We start from the raw sequence: 22,622 nt of genomic DNA, 5'->3' as shown, positions 1-22,622 counted from the left end.
TATATATATATATATAATATATATATATATATATATAATATATATATATATATATGAGAATAGTTGTTTACTAAGCACTTCCGAAAGCAGAAGTGGAAGGTGATAGCTCTAGCAAATCTGAGGTAATCTGAATATCAGGAAATTGTCGAAGTATTTTTATTTTTTATTCTGATTCTTTTAAATAACCTAAAAGATGATGTTCAATTATGTGGGAGGTTGAGTTTATACTTTTTTATTCTTTCAAATGACAATAAGATGATATTATTATAAATGTTTTTATTATTGAATAATGAAAAGTTTTTTGATCAGCTGTTTTTTGATCACCATTCTTAGTTCTATGTTAGCGGCTGGAAGGGTACTCTTTCCGGCCTAGGCCGGAAAGAAACCTGTTCTGACGTCAGACGAGAGTCGTCTGCAAACAATGTCTTTCAGATCTACGTAAGGACTGGAAAACAGCTGCTTTCTGTGCAGTGTGGCGAAAAATAGAGTTACTACTGTAGTTGCATATGAATAGTATCACATATGAATAAACTAACAAAGCTCTCACATGCTGTTTTCGATTAAACACACCTCAACAATTTCAGGATTGGAGGAATCGAACGGGGGGCTCGCCCCCGGACAACCACCCCAATCACCCCTCCCCAAAGGGCAGAGTTCCTGGATCCACGCCTGGAAGGAAGTGATGAATGAATGAGTGAATCACGCTCTTGAACTTGTTAACCAGATTTGAACCTTGATTCTCTGTATGGAACCGGTTCGTTCCGTTTCCTGTAAACAACAGTCTGCTGATAATAATGATAAAGAGTTGAAGCCCTATATCATTTTTGTAACTGTAAATATCGTTTGCATCCTCATCTCAATAACACGATTATTGTCTTTATCCACTGCATTCCTCCATATGAGTTGGTAATAATCGTAGATAGGTACTCTACTATTTGTGATGATTATCACCTTCAGAATTGGTTCAATAAATTCAAGAGGCTCAATAATAGGAGAGATTGTTCTCTCTTTTAGGGTTTTTCAGTTGGGAATCTATTTAATCACACGACTGTCGTTGGTCGATCAGTAATTTGTTAATTTTATGTATACTATTCAAGATGCATTATCTCTTTAAGGTCTTTGGCTGGAACTGCATTGGAGTCGACTGCTCTCGTTCGTCCAAAACTGCTATCAGCTGTACGAGATGTAAAACTGTGATCAGTGGTTTCAATCTCAATAATAATATATTGTTACTTTATTGGTTCGCTTTCCGGAACCTTACTGGTGTTAGTGTTGTTTTATATCTGGTCATCAAATCCGATGGATATCAAATAATATCCTGTGTACGTCATAATAAGGAGTGAAATGATGTAAATAACTAAATATCTTTAACGATCATCAGTGATAACCAACTCCATTGTATCCAATCGATTTGTTTGTCGATAGCGAGTTGTATTGTTTTGGAGCTAAATTCGATGTGTAAATAAAAAGGAGAAAAAAATCAACATTTTTAATGATCGATCACTTTATTTTTTATTTACATTCAACTCACGGATTGAAATAATTCTCAGTCAAGTTGAGTACGCATGTACTGAGATCCTTACAAACATAAAATTCGTATTTACAATAATTCTTAAATCTATTGAAATCGTCTTCCAAGAGACAGAATAATAAGTTAAATGAAAATGATTGGAAATCACCATTTAAGAATAATTTTCCATTATAAATGAAATTCAGCTAAAATCTCGACAGTTACAGTCATTTTCAAATTTTGAATAATTTTCAAGATATGAGTTCCAATAAATTTTTGAGTGGTAGTGAAACTTTATTACGAGTTTTAATTTATTGCACGGTATTTCAATAAATTAGATAAACCTATTACTATACGATTTAAATAAATAATATTATGATTTCACGTTCATCACTCATCACACATCATTCATACAAATCTGAGACAGCTTCATGAACACATACACACTTGAACTTCATTGATAGATTGAACATTGAGTAGCATACAAACATAAATATCAATTTCTAAGTTGTCTAAACATAACCTCAGAGGAGAGAGTGTAGGTGTTTCAGTTTCTTACTGTTCATCGAACATTACAGGTTCGAGGTAGGCTACCCTGTCAAGCAGTTTATTCTTTTGTGTAAATATGACTAGTTTTACACTTCGAATAATGGAGTTAGAGTTGATTGCACTGATTTTTTAGAGACTAGATTTGGGCTTTGATAGCATTCTGTATTATTTGAATTGTTACGATCCATATGTTATGTTTAGACTTCATTATAAAACATTGTTTCCGGGACTTAGTTCAAGCAATTTTTCTTCACATTATATGTTGGAGGGATTTTTCAATATGACAGACTTTATTGTATATCAAGTTTTTTGGAGGACATTTCAAGCGTAGAAATGTTCCTTTTCAGGAATAGCTGAATTGTATTCGATTACATAACTCATTTGATGGAATATACCAACTAACCGGGATATTCCGATAAAATGTGAAATGATTTATGAATATCTCTGCCCAGATTAAAGATTAAAATATTTGACAAATGTTTTGGTAACGAAATAATCTAGTATGTTTTTTCTATTCTAATGTGTTGAATAGTTGTAGGAGTGGTGGACTTGGAAGAGGAAGGTTCTCTTCTGCTTACGAATTGTGATTCCCATTTACAATGGATGTGTTTCATTCGATAATTCATTGAAGAATCGATGAGTCAGCGCAGAGGTAGTCTGAGGTAAGAAATGATCTAGAAATTCTACCAATAGTTGATACCATGTCCGATGTTGGGACCAGCTCCTGGTAGAACTCCTACTATTGGACCTGCAAAATCACAAAGAAACGTTACAAATCTCTCATAAATTTCAGTTTTGAAAAAAATAGAACCCAAGCACAATATCTCATAGTAATACTTGGAACAATCACTCCATTTATTTCTAAGAGCCAATACTTTACTGGAACAATGGAATGCTAAGGAATTCTTTCCAGTGTCAAGTGTAGGTCTAACTTGGTGTGTTCATTTTTGTGAAAGTAGGTCACCTTTTTCAAGACAAACATAAGACAAACTTATTAATTTGTTTTTTGTCATCTGATTTTAAAAATCCTTATTCTTAGCTGATACTTTATTTTACTATCAGCATTTGAAAAAATCATATTTCCATTAATATAATTGAAATTCTGATCTGATTCAGCGTAAACTTGACAGTTGTTGTGAAGCATGTTGGTTGATATCTGGCTTTTACTGGATTCCAATCAAATAATATATTTTTGCCGACTGAGGCGTGACGGACGCACATGCTCCATCGCAAGCCATGTTGGGCTTACAATCGACCAAGCGTATCTACCCTGGCTGGCTGCTAAATGGACAGGGCACAGTGCAATACCAACAACTTTCTACACAATTAGATATTTATTTTGTAGCAAATAATAAAAAATTTTTGTTCAAGGGGTCAAGTTGACAGTATTGAGTGGAATCCGCTTCGAACTCTTCAAAAGTTGTGGTTCTAAAACGTTTAAAATGGTTATTACATGAATTTAATGTAAAAATGTCTTATGAAATCAATTAATAATTAAAGGTAATGAATAAGTGCAGAGTGTTATGAGTCATAAAAATTAAGTATGTTGGGTACCAGTTATGTGAGTTGGAACGAAAGACGTTATAAAACATTCCCTCATACACTCGAAATTACAAACATATATAATGATCTCAGGTGTATAGTTCTAAAGTGGAACAACTGGAGTTTGATCGTTTTCAAAGTTATACGAGTATTCTTTCCCTTATTCTCCTGGAATTCATACATGGTTATGTACTCGTAGAAAGAAATGCATCATAGGTGAAGTCGACATGCAACAATATAGCACTGATTATGACAAAAATGAATTTGGTGGAAAATCAAAGTATGACGGGATCCGGTATATGGAAGAAAATTTAAAAGTGAATCAAAGATCAAGTTTAATAATGACTGGATAATGAGAGGGTACCTATAGAGCAGCTATTGTGGATAATGTAGCACCTAAAATATGGAGCTATTATACAAAGATTTTTGTTATTGCCATTCATTTGCATATAGAGAGAAACTGGGGTTGTGTGTGAGTGAAAGAATGCAAGTTTGATGTTTTTATAAGAACTGCATGCCGATTGAATTGGATTTGCACGTGTTTAGCAGCAGGAAATTGAACGGTACACTGAAAATGAAAGTGGATCGGATCCTATCAAGGTCAGATTCGAAGCTGTTTCATGGTCAGAACGTGAGACGGAAGGAGATGGCGATTGTGAGACGGAATCTACTTCTTTCTTGCTCCAAAACAAACACCAAAAATTAAATTAATTTGACAAGACAGTGCAAAATCTCCCACTACTAAATTATAGCAAAAAGAGGATATAGCTCGATAGCTAGCTATAATAATAATTGTTAACTGGGAATATTGCCGGGCTCCAGCCAGTCAAAAATAGCAGGTTGCCTCTTGGCAACTTTCAATTCGTCCATTTTCCCCGCCAAAATCTCTGCAATTGTTTATTTTCGCACTCCTCCAACTGTCTGCAAATCCCTTTGTTCGTCGCTATCAGCTCCCGGCTCGTATTAAGCTGGGTCGTCGTGCCAATTATAATTGAACAAAAAACAACTACATTCGTATTTATAGATGGAAAAAAGCTCTACTTTTTTAGTAATGATTAGTATTCTCGTGATAATTGGGGATAATTTATATTTTGGATCATTTCCACCATGTATTCTGCTAATAAGTGTTCAATATACAGCTACAAACTATAAAACATAAATCAGATTCTCTTAGTTTGAAGTTTTAATAGTCCCTTTTATTTTCATTGTGAATTTTTTCTGTAGCAATAAATCTAACTCAGTCCACATTTTTTCTACTTTTCATATATGTTTGAAGTTTAAAGCTTTGAAATAATTGGTCGCATGCAGACAAAGTTTCCAATACCAGGCAGGGAAACTAAGTTCGGTTCTTTGAAACTATGATTCTTTTGACTAGACTATTTCAATCATCTACTGCCATGTAACCTACTGTCACCTTCTACTGTTATTACACCGATAACATATCCATCTTAACATATATAGCTGAGAATGAAGAGGGGGAAAGTATTTGTTAAAGCATTACTTGCAAAAGGTAACTTGAAAAATAGTAATGCATAAAATTTTTAATTAAAATTTGCATTATAATTTGTTAAAATAAGTATGCATCACATTTGTAACTGTTTTGCTGTGATTGAAAGACTTTAGATAATAACAATGTTGAATTGATATTAATTTCTCGTACAAAAAGATGCATTTTTCATATTCCTCACAATAAATTCATTTAAATGAAAGTTTCGTCTGCTATTGAGACTGTAATGCACGGTTTCTAAAAGCTTGGTCAAAGACATTTGAACATGGTAAAATCGGGCATGCTTCATATGAGTGCACTGAAAATAGAAATTATAAGCACTTTTCAAAATCATAGGCGATTTGACCAAGTACAAATGATGTCTTGACTAAGCATGGTAAAATCAGCTATTAGATTAGTAGTAATAGTAGTTTGAAAGTGTTTGTTAGAGCGTATTTGTTAGAATATGAAATAATTGTATGAATACTTCTCTTAATATATGTTAGGTAATAAGATCTAAATTACTTACTAGTTTTAATTTTTCTTACCAGCTAAGCAGCAAGATTGTGAGGAGTAGCGTTATCAAAGCATCGCTTCAGTTCACCATGTAGGTGTTATAATACAAAATTTGCTCTTTACTTACAGATTGTGCTAGAGTTGGTGTGCGGTATAGGAAGAAGAAAAGTGCTTTGAACTTTGTAATGTGTGTGCGAGAGTTGTGTCTAATAGAACTGACCGGTGGCACCACCTGGTGGCACAAATCCGTAGCCAGAAGCGCCCACGCGGACTCCGCTGGTCTCTGTGCCGGGGGGGTTGGTGGGGAACAGGACGGGTCCTGCTGACAGTCAAACAATCAAATATTGTCAAAATTGCGTTGAAAGTTTATGAACAGTGAAAAAGTCCTACGATTTCAAGAACTTCCCGATGGAAGTCGAACATAGAAGCACACAGTCATAATGTTATATAGATAGTAACATTAAAAAAGCTTCAACAAACCCAAAAGAAGATGAGGAGTTTTTGAGTGCTATAATTTTTGGCGTTGGGTAACAGAAATTACTTGATATTATTGTGATAATACTTATTGTGATATTATCTTGCTATAATTATTATTATTATTGAGGAAGTCTCAAGAGGAATTCAAGTCCATTTTGACAAATTGATCTATTGTTCATAGTAGTGACAGATTTTCATGGATTGTTGAGGGTTAACTTTTTGTATCTATGTTTAAAGCTTTTAATTTTATTGCAGAACGATATGTCTTCAAATCATACGGATTGATAATGATACCCGAGATACAAAATCAATAATAGGCAAACTTGTGTATGCACAAATTTGGACATGAATAATTTTATTCACTTATACAAGAGCAAAATTCAATTTAATTCCCTATTTCCAAATCAAGAGTTTCAATTCGGAGTTTTATAGCCTCTGTTATAAGGTTGGCCTATTAAGATATCTAGATATTCAATCTATCGAATGAAAGAGACCACTGTAGTTGATCATAAATCATGATGAAATGCAACCCTTCAAATCTGTAATGAGAAAGCCATCAAAAAAGTTTCATAGTTGTTTCTATCATATTCATAACAGAAATTCCCTTTATGGAAACAGAAACTCAATAGGAAGAAGCTTTAGAGGAAGCTTTGGAAAATGTGATTCTATTGGAAACGCCCAAGTCTTATTATTTGTCCCAAAATTCATAGATGAATGTGTAAAATGCTTCATCATCAAGCTATTGAACCTTATTTGAATTCACTTCGTTCAAGCATGATATTGTCGCAATGGACTTCATAAACGAACCTACCACCCGGAGAGAGGCATATCACAATCACATTCTCGTCAAAATGACGTTACAATATGAAATAGTAAATGCTACGTGTAAAAGGATACAGTGCTATTTGTCATCAAATGCACCATGCTCAGGAGTCAATATTGATTAACTAAGGGTGCTGCCTGGTTGATCAACTTTTTTGTTTGGTTCTATAGGAGTACTTAATTTGGGGCCCAGGATGGGTGGATGAGTACACATGGGTGTATGAACTGGTTCTCATTACTGTTTACATGATCACCATCAGCAACAACAATGTGGATGTTCGCCAATTTTAATTTTTGCAATGTGTCGGCCATACTGTGCTTGGCTTGCCAGAGGGTGCTAACGGCCAGTGCTTCTCTCTCTTTCTGCTCAATCACATATCTGCCCTCTCCACAGATCCTCTTACTCTAGCTGCTATTTGTGTCAATAGTCGGTATTTGTCCCCTACCCCATGAGTATGCTGCTCTCTTTATCAGCTACTGCTACGTGCCACATACTCGGTCCTCGTCACTTTCGCTTTCGTTTCGTGTGTCTCTGTTGTGTTTAAGGGCGTTTGCGTATGTGGATATCGTACACATCGGAGAGGCTCATGGCGTAGTGAGAGTAGGATAATTGGATATATTCATGGGGAGCAGTGCCCCTTTTGACGGCTGAGGGGGGGTTCTTGGTGGAGGCTTCCCATTGGCTGCCGGCATCTATTTAGCGCGCACAAGTGCTGCTTAGCAACCAATGCGCAGGACGCATTGCATGCTCAAACCACGCCCCCAAATCAATTTTCCGATGCCGCTTACCAGTGCAGCCAACTGAGGCGAATGAAATTTTACAGGGTTGAAAAATTGTAACCCTTTCAGACCGATGAACAAGAGATCTAATACATTACCGTTATTAGAGACGGGTTCATCCCTCGGGCAGGCCGACAAAGAACTATTGAAGGGAAACTACAAAAGGTTTCCCCTTTGGGAAAACGGGAGCTAAGATCCCCTAATACAATGTTATAGAAGCATAAACCCTTTTCAAAAATGATCAGCCTCTTTGATCGTGCTGTCTCATTATTCATTAACATACAATATCGCTTGAAAAGGTAGACTAATTTGGAGTAGCCTATGGAAGGGATTGAATTTATCGTCAATTTAAGCTAACAGTTTCCCAGAACAATATTTTGCAATCTCATTATTTCGCAGCCCATTCATTTTTTGTTGTTTGGATGAATTTTTCAAATAGGCTTTTAATGGAATAAATAACAATAATTTCCTTAATCATTACAGTGAAATCAAATTTGATAATAGTTGAATATTAGCTTCATTTAGCTGTTCGCTAAGCTTTTAAAATTTAACCATTGGGGTTATTTCTTTATCATTCTTCACTTTCAAAAAAAGGTATATCAATCTAGAATACAATAGATTATTTTTGAAATTAGGCTTCCCAATTTCATTTATTGTAACATTTACTGTAGAACAGCGGTTCCCAACCGGTATGAAAATCGAAAGGTGGACCATTTCTCAATCTCATGGACTAATCCTCAATCATCAAAGATTATTCCTGTTCCCAAGAAGCAGTGTTTCTTTATTGTGTTTGGTCTTTACATGGAAATAAAAATATAATGTTATGATACAGCTTGATAGATATCCATTGTTATTTATAATGACTGGGTTGGGTTGTAACCATTATGTTCCCAACAAGACAGATAGGTCTTCACCATTTCAAATTCTACCAGATTTGCGAATGGTTCAATCGAAATGTCCTCCTGGCATCTGGCATCGAGACTGCGTCGAGACTGTGCTATGCTATGGACATATGGACCTTCAATGCTAATACAATTTTTCTCTAAATTTTTCTACTACAGATTTTCTCTACATTTTTTTAAAAATTAAAGAATTGTTATTCCTATACCGAAGAACATTATGTTTCTGCTGCCTTAGCTATTTTAAAGCTAAGTACATTTTTTCAAGTAATTGCTCACTAGCAATGGCAACAAATCATCAGACACATTAGCATTATTTATCAACTGATTCTGCACTACGATTGATACTCATAGTTATCGATTGACAAGTTTTTCAAACCTGGTGCAGTGCAGTAACATGCAAGTGCTGGCCAGTGCACTTTCATTCCTATCGAATGTTTATAAATAGATGGAAATTGCCGCCAACACTGGCCGCGTAAATAACCGGACCGGTTGTGTAATTTGACCTTGGCGAAGTTTAAGGTCACGAGAGCTAGCAGCTGGTTGCGGCACGAGCGACTTGATCCGCTTCCTCGCCCGACGACTCTTCTTCCTCAATCGGCAGGCTTTCGTCACAGGCCTGCTAGGCAGGCCCTTTGTCACGGCATCAATCCGTCTTTCAGGCGTTTCTTTTCATGCTGGCCTTCGGCAATTATCGAACGTCAACCGCAGATAGAGGCGGAAGAATTAGGCAACCGCCGAAACCCTTTCGTTTGGCCACTCAATGTTACCAAAGGAAGTCATGCATGCTTCTGGTCATTTTGACAAATTATTTGTCTTCTTTAGGAATCATTCTTATACATATCCTTTTCTCGTCCATTGATAAACGATAATTCTATTCACATTATTTTTGTTGTATTCGTTATGATTTCGTATTTCCAAAATCACATTATTTTCAAACTCGTTCATTATCAATGCACTACTTGTCATTCTTAATGATTGAGAGAGGAATATGCTCAACGGTCACATTATTAATTTTCTTGTTTTACAAAGCTCCTATTGATTTAGAATTGATATAATTTCATTGATATTGGATTCCCATTCCCTGTTAATGTATTCAATAATATACTGAATATTGAAACTGATGGACAATATCCTTGATTGTTCATTGATAGGCAACTCTGACATATCATTAGAGATATAGACTAATTCTATTGACATTAAAGTAATATTCCCTAAGAATGAATCCAATAATATACTTATTCTTGAACCTGATAAGCCAGTAACACACATCGATTTTTAGAAGTACAATTTTTTGCGTCCTTATGAATTCTACCAGATTGCATGGAACTATACACTTCATATTCATGTTTGTCAAGCTATCTTCAATCTAATATAATTTATAAGGATGACAAAAATCGTACTTCCAAAAATTGACGTGTGTGAAACTAGACATAGACAATATTTTTGTTGGTTCACTGATAAGCAATTCCAACATATATTTTTCTCTTTTGAAATGATATCCACATGAGCTGTAGGCTTGTAAGTGGATAATGAGACGGATGATGATGATGAAAGAAGAGTGGACCTATAGCTTTAGCTTCCGAACCACCGAGAAGTGATTTTAACTCATAAATGGTATTTAGAGGTATTCGGCTCTCAAAGTGGTCACCATCACAAAAATAGTAGCAGAGGGATGGAGCTTAACTTATCTTATAGATAGCTTTTCAGCTCGATCACGAAACCAAATTGCTTCCCTATCATTTTTGTTGCTTCATCTACATTATTTGATGTATTACTATACAGCTTCTGTTGAGGTCCATGAAGGGTGATTCATTAAATGGAATTCAATCGTACCTCTGTTTGCTCTTTGGTCTCTCTGTAGGGCTTGTGAGAAGTAGCCACCAAGGTAGTCAAGTCCTTGAGCTGAAACCATGCTGAGGAGAGCAGCAATGCAGATGGCGATCTGAAACAATGAGAAATATCGCAGTTAGATTAAGATCCAGTTACGAAAGATAATAAATTATAAAATAATAAATGGAACATGAATGGAAAATGTGTAAAGATTCTTCTAAAATAGGAAGATCATGCACAGCTTTCTTCCATTTCCTCCGTGAAGCTGAGCTTCTAAATGGAATTCGAGATTGAACTCGTAGTCGAAATATTGATCGAACGAATGAGAATGCTACTTGAGGGAGAAAGCTACAGATGTAGTTTGGCTGACATTGATAGGACTGCAATACGAGTAGTAAGCTATTGGGTTCATTTCATTACAAAGATATATTATCAAATTTGAGATTTTGGGCAACGTTTCAAAATTATTGCTTTCAATAATTATCTTGGAAGAGGAAACTTGATTTTGGATTTGAAATTTTGAAATCCTTCCCGTATGTTTCAGACTCTTCACCATCACATTTGATGAGAAAGAAATTCAAGAAAATGCCGTCTTATAATAAACTAGAATAATGGGGAGATTTGACTAGAGTAAAAAGAAATTTCGACTTTGTGAAGGAAAACTTCTCTTAGATGATTAAATAATATAGCCTTATAATCTAGCCTACTTGAGTTTCCTGTATGAAATTATACATATATATCATTTATTCACTTCCTATTAGAATAAACTTTTCATTTCATCCTATTCTTTTTCCTCCATCCTGAATTTCATTCAAGAATGGAAGTTGCGAAGACGTAATCTACCATCCAAATAAACACTTCTTGTTGTGCTCTATTCTCTATATAGCTACTAACCTTTTCTCCCTTATTCCAGGAGGAGAAAACAAAGTTTATCATGATAATATGGTCTTCATTTTGATAGCGCTTCGATCTTGAAGCAACTGAGAAGTATGTTCATATGTTGCGCAACATCTTCTTTCCCCGCCCCACCAGGCGCATCCCAGTTCAAATTGCGTCATCCCTTTATCGAGTGCAACGATTGCAGCCCCCGGGCAAAGCACCCCCTCACCATCTCGACCAACTCCACCACCCACTCCACACCGGACTCATATCGTTGCCAATAGTACCCAAAAAATGCAGCCCACAGTACAGAATTTCAAAAACATTTGATAGCTCTCCAGTTGAAGCCAACCAGCTGGATATTGGAATTGCAATACAAATTAACGTGGGACCCAATCAAATGGATGCACTTTTAAGCAGAGTAGTTGACTAAAAAAATTCCATTCAATATTATTTCCTGTTCGTTATTGTGTTTTTTTCTAAAGGATCAATCCAAATAAGCCAGGCAAATAATTCCCCAGAAATAAGTAAAAGAGAAGCAGTATTTGTTTGGTATTGCATGGTGTTATTCATGATGTATGGATAATAATGTTTTTACGAATTATAAATTTGTTGCGTTCGTTGTTATCGAAATGTTTTTGTAATCCAGCAAAAACAAAAGCATATTTTTGAAAGGGGTTGATGACTTCTACTGGATACAGCCTACTAGATGTGTTATTGTGGAGTATCATTTTCTCTAAATAAAAGTAGTATTCATCTTCAGAATAGGTTGATCGGCAAATTTCCACTTCTATTTCAATCATTGAGCAAATAATAAATGGAGAAAATTCCCTGTAACAATACAGATACAAACTCGGACTGATTAGCCAACTGTTCGAATATAAAAATGCATATAGTAGATGATTCCCAGTTTGATGTTACATGGATAAATTATTAATCTAGTAGGGTGATTGCATCTTGATTAGCTTCAACTTCATAGAAGCTGAGATTGCTTACCAAGATCGGCATTTTTATTGAAAAATTCAAGTTCTCTTATTATTTGAGGATTCAGCTAGGTTGCATTGTTGCCTATTCATAGCCCTACTTCCAATCTCAAAAATTATGATTATTTCCTTTTTTTATTCTCAGAGGGATTAATATAATACGAGCAGGTGCTACTCGTGCTTCGAATAAGTCTGTTAAAAGCACAAATAGATCGCATATTGTTTTAAGTATCAACACCTGAAATAGTTATAATAGAAAACTATTTTATTGGGATTTTATCTTACGTAAACTTTGTATCATAAATTTGAAGAATTGAATAAATTAGTTCAAAATATCAGATTTATTATCAACTTATTAATAAGAATAGGTCTATAACCATTCCCGTTAAATTAAGAATCTTTATGCAAAAGTTTATCAGTTCAGTAATTCAGACGTGATGATGTGTCAAACATGTATTTCATGCCCCTTACATATATAAGCCGATTCCTTCCTTTATATATAGTTAAGATTCATAGACCTACTGATGATCTCTGTTTACAAAAAACAAACAAATTCGATTATGAGATGGAAATTAGAAAATTCAATATCATATTGGTCATGATAATAATAGTAATTTGTAATTCTTTAGCAGACTGTCACCTATAGAAATGAATAGTACTACTAACTGTACATGATAACGACGGTTTTAACAATCCAATCTGTTGAATCTTGATCATGAATAGAATTATCAGTATCCGAACTGAGAATTTTTGGTTCTTGCATGCTCTAGAGACTATCAATATAAAAGAGGCACAATGAATTATGCACGGTATTTGTCAATTGTAATATTGCAGTGAATAATTCGTAATTTCTCGGGTATCCCGGCTGGATATGGAATTGTAATCAAATATTATGCTTTCAACGAATGCAGAGATTATCATAGAGCAAGCATATGTTATCTGGTGATACAGCTTATTCAAGGTGTGTTGCACAATGCAGCCCAGTGGAGCCAAGCTAATAAGCCCTGTGACACAAGTTGTGAAATCTTTTACAGCTCTGTTTTGTCAGGTGCATTCTGCACAACGCAACAGATTTTTGATTCTCAATCTCGGGAATTGAAGCCCACATGCCTAAATCATTACCATTATCATCTCTTTGAGGACTCAGAGGAATAAATTAGAATTTATCGAATTGCGATTCTCTGTTCAGGGTTTTCTTCCTCTATCCAATACATAGTCATTTACCTGTTTTTGAACGAGATATTAGTACAACAAGCTCTATGATTGAGAAACGTGAGACTAGATAATTTTATGTTCACATATCACATCAATTCTAATTTTAATAACATAATATTTATTTATTAATTTGGCTCTACTATTCGAGTTCTGATATATAGTCACGATTTTAACGATAAAGTATTGTTTAATGTCCTCCATAACTTATTCCATCAATGAACTCCATATCTGTAGTTGAATGACCAGGCATACCATTTCTATCTCCATAATTTGACACTTGAAATATGTCATGTCAGTTAATAGGAGAATGTAGAATTGTTCCTCATATTCATGACTTCTGCAAGGATGGTGTGCAAGTGGAGGCCATAACTTAATAGCTCAATACAAATTGAAAACAATAAAAACTAGTAATAAGGTTGAGTTGCGAAATCTAACGGATTCTAGCTTGAATAATTGACTGGCAAACAGAACAATTTATAATCAGTTGCCATATCTCCTCGAAAAATAGCGAAAATAAGGTTCAAGGTGAACATTCAAATTGGAGTATCAATTTCAGACACGAATCTTACAGAAGTTATTTTGACTGACAAGCGAGTCCTAACAATGTCTTGGCTATTCTTCATTGTCAACAAAGATGATTGTAAGATTCTGCCTTTTAAAATGAAAATTATGAATCAAGGCAAACACAATCCTGCTCGCAATGACATATTTAATAAATATCTGCCTTTTTTCAACAATCAAACTTTTTCAGCTCGTATTTGGCTTCCATAGTGCAGTATATCCATACTATTTTACTCCCATAGTATTTTCATAGAACTGAATATTTATTTCTTGTTTTGCAGAGCACCTATCAATCGAAACCCAATCTCTCTAATCGAGACGCATCTAAGATCTCTCATTCACCAATAAATCGTCACCGATTTCAAATTGAATGCTCATGGATCTTTGTATGTAGAGCCAGAAAATAATTGCCTTTAATCACATAAAGTAATAATTCTCTAAATGAAGTGAGAAATAGAAGTAATAGGACTCTTATCTTATTTGATTTGCCGAAAACATAAACCACGGTTCTATGCTCGATAATGAAAGTTCTTTGTCTGCATGCTGTGCACTCGAGTCACTACCAATAACTATTGAGTTTATAGATCATATTTTATACTTTTGCAGTACGACGTGCAACAAGAATATAAGTTTAGTGTCCAACAAAATTTCAATGCCACACTGTGATTCAATGCGACCGCTTACGGAATTGGATCGGTACACCTCATTACCAGTGGCACGGAACTCAGCCAGTGAGCGCCGGCAAGGTCGCCACACCACCGACAAGCTATTGCTTTCTGGTCTGCTCGCTTTTATAACTATACACATAAACTGTATTCTATTCTTGAGCCGGAGATCGCATTTCTTCAGTGACGTATGAGGTGAATACCGAGTGAAACGGGACTGCCCACTCTGCCCTGTATCAATGTCATTGGAGGAGCTGATTGAATTATGATGGAATCTTGAATGATTTACATCTATAATCTATGATTCTTGTTAGTTGAGGAACTGTACTTGGGAGCTGATTCGGAAATGTCATTATTGTGCTTCCTGAGTAATTACTTAGTCATACATGTTCAACTATTTGCATGAGATTCCTAGCTGGATTGTATTTTAGAGCAATATAAATTAATTTTCAAGTTAAGTGCAGTGCTTCTACTCATAATAATGTGGTACGATTAACCAAATCCCTTTCATTGTTGTTTTATCAAACGTCCATCTTCACAAATCCTATTATATCAAGCAAGCAATTTCTGTATATTTATATCTGGTTATTTATGTTCAACGGATCTCCAAAACGGAACATAGTAGGTTTATGATATAAAAATTCGATTGCACTAGGTCTCATCCTTGGGAAAACTCGCTGAACGACATTAAAAGGATAATAATTATTCATCCTTGACTGAAACAGCTGAGACTTTTGTCGTCTGTGGATAGTAAAAAGTCAGCGAGTGATTCTATGGAGAATCAAAATATCGCATCCCCGAAATTCATAAGCTGACGTACAGACAGCTGTAGAATATAAACACGATCATTTTAGAGAATTGTGTTCTGTTTATCAATAAATAAAAATAACGAGCGAAGCTCGGTGCCCCGATATTAATTTAGAAAGTGAATGATGGCAAGTATTTATATAGACAGCATGAAAGTATAGTCGGGAATTTGTAGATAATCAGAAACTGAAATTTGATCACTCATCCTCTGCAAAACGTGATTAATCACTGCTCAAGCAGCTTCCCATCTTAAGTGAATGTTTCTAGCTCTTGAATTCAATCATCTACCAATGTGATGGTAAACTAAATCTGTTTGAGTACTCGATGTTTCAATATTGTCTTTTATTTAGTCAATTCATACAACGATATAAAATTTATTATCTCTTTTCTAAAATTCAATCGTATTAACTCGACAATACGAGCTATGAACGCACAGGAATGTTTTGAAATATAGATTGAGATCTTACAGGTAGATTTTAGACAAGAGATTAAACATTGTTTGGTTGTAAAGAGACAGGGTGACCAAGCAATAGAGTCAATTGTGATCTATGATCAGGATCTGACAAAATCTTACTTTCTTGGCGAGTTGCTCAACTGGATAAGGTAGGAAGGGTTGTTGTTTTGGAGAGATAGTAAGGTGGATAAAAAGAGTGAGAAAATGAAAGAGAGTGTTTCTCCCACGCCAGCGACCACAGCTAAACACGGCTTCACACTCTAATAAACGCAAATAAAATTACCATAATTCAGAATGCAGCTAAATCTATCCTTGTTTTATCCGCGGCGTCTGCAAATTATTAACCGACAATCGACTAGCAAGCAAGCAGCATGACACCAAGACGGCAGTAAGGGCTGCTTTGCTTTCTATGTACCGCACTAGCCAAACATAGTCACGATCTCAGCTGCTAGACAACTAGACAACAAAAGGGCCTAACGATTATGAGAAAGAGGCTGATGGTGATCGTGAGAAAGATTGAGCGCAATGTTTAATATTTTGTCACATATTATATTGATATAACTACCAGGTATCCTGCAATTCCATCAATCAATCAAGAAAAATCTTGAGAACCTTTAACCATATTGGAGCCTGCTTGATAAAAGGCTTTGCCTGCTGCATCTCACCTTTGGAATTATTGTAATTTTTGACACCAGTACTGATCAAAGTCTATGTCTAGTACATACGTGTAGTGAATCCAATCGGCTTACCATTGATTATTCTATCGGCTAATAGTGAAATAGTGATTGTACAGTGTCAAGTGAGTAGGATTACCAAACAATATTTTCAATCTTCAATGGAAAAAAAGAGGATGAAAATATTCTTTATTAGGCGGAGTTGAGACTTTTAAATTCTCTCTCTTTAGTTTTCTGAGTATATCTAAGGTTTTTTTTATATGAAGATAATTTTATTGAGTCCCAAGTATCAATTTTCTTCCTTATTATAAGCTTTGACATAATAATTCTTGTAGTTACTACAGTAGATTTATAAGCAGCGAGTGGTTAGTTCTTATAGAGTAAGCACACGTGACTTTGAACTTGGAAAAATATCACGTGTCTTATAACTCATGCGAGAAAGCAATGTTGAGAGTGATAACATTGTTCAATTAATACGTCAATGACTAGCAATGACTTGCAACGACTCTGTCAGCGCTTATCGTTCAAGTTAAAACTTGAACGGAAATAGTTGCAATGTAGACCAAGAGAAGTATCAGGCTATTGAGCTCTTAAAAATCCTTCTATCAAATGAAACTCAATATTGGGGAGCAGAATGAGAAATCAGATTAAAGAATACTGCAGCATTCACATGATCACAAATCCAACTACAACAAAATTACATAATTGCAATTTTTTTATTTTGGTGACGCAGATGGATCGGGTGAGTGGCGATTGTCAAACTGTCATTTTTATAGCAATTGAGTAGATATAAAGTGAGAAACGTGTAGTTACAATGGAAGTTTGATATAAAAAATTTTGTATGTTAGTTTTTGAAAACTACATCTATCGAAATCCCTCATTCTCGAGCGACGCATTCTTCAAGTCGTACCTTGAAGCTCCACATTGCTCGCTCAAGCAAATCACAGGAATCAACACTAACGACATGGATAATCAGAGATTTCTCATGTGGTTCCAACAAGACTGAGCAACTGTAGGATATCAATTCAAGCTGTACGCGTTCTGTTCCCTGGCCGTTTGGTTTTCCGTTGATGAAGTTCCATTGTAACTACACGTTTTGCATTCGATTTCAATCCAATAACTTTTAAATTAACGTTCGACAAGTATTTAAAACCACCTGATCCATTCGCGCCACCCTAAAGATAGGCACAAAAATATTATTGTATAAAAGTAAACAATACTTTCATGAATAATATTAAAAGTCAATTTTCAATTAATATATTTTCCACCACAATCTATCCTAATTTAATTATCCTCTTTAAATATAATAATGTTCCTTACTATGTAACTTCAACAAACTGAACCAACTCATCCATTCAAAATAATATTTTCATGTCCTTCATACTCGAAACTCAATGATAAATTGGAAATGGGAATCAAAGTTTTTCACACTCAATTTTCTACCATCAACCTCTCTAACTGTTGGTTAATTAAATTACAAACATCATGGTTCAAATTTATTCAATAATTAAATCGATTGATAATCAGAATTTTGCATCTCGATCTAAATCTCAATTTGCGCCTGCATTTGGTATTGCTGCAACCTTCACAACAATTGCTTCATAATCTAATCTATCAAGGATCGCAAAATTCTTCAATACTACATGAAGGCCTAATGTGAGATATCGACAAGTCCATTGCCAAAAATCGTTAAACCGGACAAAGGATGCTTTATAACCGCCTACACTGGATAATTGGCGTTACCTCACTTCCATATGACTGGGTTTGGAAGTAATTATTGAGTTATTAATAAATCTTGCATTGCTAATACAACTGGAAACAAGATGTTGTTTATCGATACCTAGCATGTTTATAGCACCTTCCCGCTCATATTCAGTGCATGACAGCAACGTAATTAATCAACGCCATGATTATTACTTACAGAAGCTATACAGTTGGCTTATGTTTGAGCTTTATGAGATATTTCAAGGATGCTAATAATCATTAGACCTGATTGAAAGTTTCTACTCCCTTATTTACAATGTCTTTCAATTCTTGCGTTATAGCGTCTGGAATAATAGAGGAGCGAGCCTTGCTGCTTGCTGGGTAGTCCTAGTGATATAAACTATTATAAACTATATTTCATCTCTCTTGTAGTTTACTTCTTTGCGTCGGAGTAATATGAGTAAAATTGAATTAAAATTATATTCCATTCTAATTAAATTCTAAATTTTGGTTTGTATATTATTTCTGCACTCAAAATTTGATTCAAAGTGAAGCTACATAACCTACATTGAAGACGAAATTCGGAAAAGGAACAGTTCTGGGATGGACCTGTTGGTCCACTTCTGACTACATATTTTATTCATATGTATTATGAAATGTAAATGAATAGATAAATTTTGGAAAAAATGAATTTCAAAATATTGGACTTAGGCCTGCCTATGCGCTTAAAAATATCAAATCATTCCCATTCCCAAATTGTATAATCATCTTCAGCTACCAACATGTTTTAGACTAAGCCCCAGATTCTGATATATTGTACGGTAACATGAAAGCAAAAAACCTTTCTAAATACTTTTGCTGTACCACTCCGTACCATATATAAATTATTGTAATTTACATAAATAAAGAACTCCAATCTAAAACTCTAATCCGTTCTAAACAAGCTTGCTCTGTAATCTGTGTTCCCTTATTCAAGAACAATCTATCATTAAAGACATTATTTCCAAAGTGACAGTTACAGCAGTTGAAACAGTGACAGTTCAGAGTGGAGTATTATCAGTGCTAATATAAATTTCAACGTAATATCAGAAGCTCCTACATCCTCAGAATCTAGTTGTATCAGAGTCTTCATCCGCTTTTTCTTATTCATTGCCACTGTTTAAGTTGTGGAGTTTTGTTCGTTTTCTAATTGGAAGGACAACGAAACTGTGAATATTGTGAATGACAGTAAGATTCCAAATCCGTTATGACCGCTTCGTAATGAGAATTTATCAATGACATTCAAACAAATTTTGTGCGGTAACGGTAGATGTATTGGATACTGGAAAATTTTTACTAAACATTTCAAATTTCCCTTCAAGATTTTAGGAGTGAGTTTGATTGGTGATAAGAAGGTTATGTTTGTCTATCTGTCTAATAAATTTCAATTTGAATTCAAGTCTATGATAACGTCCATATTATTGTTGAACGATAATTCTGTTGGCCAAATTTATTAAGCTATTCAAATTATAGTGTATGAATGAAAAACAGCTTTTCCCCAATAAACTTAAAACAGGAATATGTTTATGACTGAATGAATGAGTCCAATTATTGATAAAAAAAACAAACTCTGAATCATTATTGGTAACACATTAACAAGAAAACTCCCACGTAATATTTCAGTTATTTATGTATTTTTCAGACCGAGCTGATGTACAACAGGAAATTGTATTGTATTCTACTTGTACTGAAACGTTTGGGAAAACAAATTTGATTTGAATATTCTTATTGACTTATGATCGCAATATATGAGAGTCAAGTTTGAATTCGATTAATGTATAGTATGTCATGATGAAATTAAATTGTTTTCTCAGGCAGAAATTTAAATGAACCTTATCGATAAGCATGTTCAATGCCTGATAATATTAATTTTTTTTTGCAAATATTTCACTATATACTCCTTTATGTGGATGATATAAAAGAAAGTTTACCAATTGAGTATAATAATTATGAACTATATATGATAATCCGCACTTTGCTCCATGATTATGAACAGTTAATATATTAACATTGATTAGTAGTTTGTGAGCTGGTTCATTATTATTCGATTAGTATACTAATACGACTATTTATATTCATTATCATTGATAAAAATACAAGCTTCAACACTGAGGGTTTGACACCAAAAGCTCATAATCATTGACTCAATTTGAATCATTCTTGATTAATCTCAAAGTATTGTCATATACATAATACATGACATTGATCTGTGTAATGTTTTGTTTGTGTGAACTGGGAGCATCATTCCACGTGATGATTTAAATATTTAATTAAATTAGCCTACTGGCTTCAGCTTCAAACCTAATTAATCTACCCGCTTAATAATGGCTCAAGCAGATAAATTAATTTTTAAATGAAATTGTTCATTAACAGGAAGAATTTATAAATTGATTGAAAAATAGTTTTGAAGGATAAATGTTGTTTAGATAAACTGATATTTTCATTCAATGACATCATATTCAAGAATAATTATGCTTACAGTGTAATTTTTCATGAAAAATGTCACACTATTCAACAGGATAAAAAATTCCTTCCAGTGAAATATTGAAAAATATTATTCATGGCTCATTTTTGCAAGCGGATATGTGTAAACAATTACTCTTTTATCCACAAATTCCAATTACTCAAATATCTGTCACTAATTCTGATCTCTTCAGTAATCTTTTAGGTTAATTATAAGAAAATTGGAAACTCTATTTGTCAAGCAATGCAAAACTACAATTTCAATTGTTAAAATAACACAGTCGCAATTCACGTTTATCCAAGTAGGTAACCTAGTCACACCATTCAAGTTCAAGTCAAACAGAATCACAAACTTCAACTTCTATATTTTTAAAATTCACACATGAATCACTGAAATAAATCGTAAACTCACCAGAAGAAACAGCTTGTAGGTAGACATGGTTGTTTGTAGGTTGACTTAAGTCAAATAAATAAATAAACGAGGAGTGATGAGAGATGAAATAAATAAGTTAGATGAAGGGGTAGTGTTAGCACACTGGAGTTGTGTGATAGTGGAGGGATTGGAGCACAAATATAACTGACTATAGGTCTATGCGGTGTGGGGCGTTATATACTAGAAGCGGGGGAAAGGTAAATGCAGTGGTAGTGGCACTACCCAATAGTGATAATCGTCATAATAGCAGTCAGGCCGGCGATATCCGCTTATTCCTTCCTATTCCAGTTTTTCTCCGGCAAATGTTCGAAGGTCGGCAAGTTGCACTCAACCGGTGAGAACTTGAACTTGAAACTTAATTTTCCAAACAGACGCCTCTCCGCTAACTTGGTTCATTCGTTCATTCACTACCCTCGGAAAATGCAAGGCCGGAATAAGGAGGAAGCTCACTCACTCACTCACTCATTCTCCACTCCACGACACGACACTCCGTCCATCCACAACAACAAAACCAGAAGTTATTAAAACGATAAGTGGGCAGCAAAAAACAAACTTCCTTGAGAAAAAAGCTGGCAAGATTGTTCCGTTGTCTTTAGCGATGCATCATTCTGCACACAAATTATAACCTCATCGACGCTGGCGGCATAATTCACTGTTATTTCTTGGAGGTGACTAATATAGAATTTCATCTAATGCATTTTGTTTTTATCATTGCTATCATATATCATAATATATTCTAATTTTTATGATAATATCCTTCTCATATCACTCACTAAAGGGTATTGAATAAACAACTATTCCTCATTCTTTCTCTTTCTTTAGAATTATTCCAATAATATAAAGAAAGTATCGGGTTATTGTGAATTATTTTGTTTCTATGGGTTTAGAAAACAATTCCCTCGCAGATGAGATTGAAAATTGCAGTGATAAAAGCAAACCAATGAAGTATTGTTGTGATGATATGAAATCAATGGAATCTTTAAAGGCATCTCCAATCAAATGTGATTTTCTGAATTTTACATTTTATTGCCTTTTTGTTTTACTAGTACTGTATAATATAAATATAAATTTTCTAATGCTAGACACATATTACATTAAAAGTTTCCGTGTCTGCTTCTGAATAGGATTAACTTTCTCTTGTAAAACTGCAATTCCTATTGATATGATGCATGTCTGGGTTTTTCATTATATTTTTTGAAGAGAGTAGTTAGTATTGTGTCTAAGTATTGCGTTAGGCTTAAAATAGAAAAAGTGCAAGAGAATCAAATTTTCAAATTAGGTGTCATCGAATTATTAATATTAAGCCGATTAAGACAGATTCAACATAATAT

At 34.5% G+C, this 22,622-nt stretch overlaps 1 protein-coding gene across 4 annotated transcripts; it reads right to left on the bottom strand.

Moving 5' to 3' along the window:
• Nucleotides 1–1,486: 1,486 nt before the first annotated feature.
• LOC111043519 lies at nucleotides 1,487–21,503 on the bottom strand. 4 transcript variants are annotated; one of them, XR_002605579.2, is made up of 4 exons: nucleotides 21,271–21,503; nucleotides 10,418–10,526; nucleotides 5,731–5,922; nucleotides 1,487–2,807 (listed from the first exon to the last, which is right to left on the bottom strand). XR_002605579.2 is itself a non-coding variant. In XM_022328495.2 (4 exons), exons 1-4 carry the CDS (start codon nucleotides 21,295–21,297, stop codon nucleotides 2,743–2,745), a joined length of 303 nt encoding a protein of 100 aa, XP_022184187.1. In that variant the 5' UTR covers nucleotides 21,298–21,473; the 3' UTR covers nucleotides 1,487–2,742. The 4 variants fall into 4 exon arrangements, 2 of the variants coding, with proteins under 2 accessions (XP_022184187.1, XP_022184188.1); XR_002605578.2 differs by having other exon boundaries at nucleotides 5,731–5,925; nucleotides 21,271–21,478; XM_022328495.2 differs by having other exon boundaries at nucleotides 5,824–5,925; nucleotides 21,271–21,473.
• Nucleotides 21,504–22,622: the final 1,119 nt, after the last annotated feature.

Source organism: Nilaparvata lugens, chromosome 2 (genome assembly GCF_014356525.2).
Source record: "Nilaparvata lugens isolate BPH chromosome 2, ASM1435652v1, whole genome shotgun sequence".
Taxonomy (NCBI): domain Eukaryota; kingdom Metazoa; phylum Arthropoda; class Insecta; order Hemiptera; family Delphacidae; genus Nilaparvata; species Nilaparvata lugens.
The sequence above is the reverse complement of the archived record's forward strand: the minus strand, read 5'-3'. Positions and strand labels throughout refer to the sequence as shown.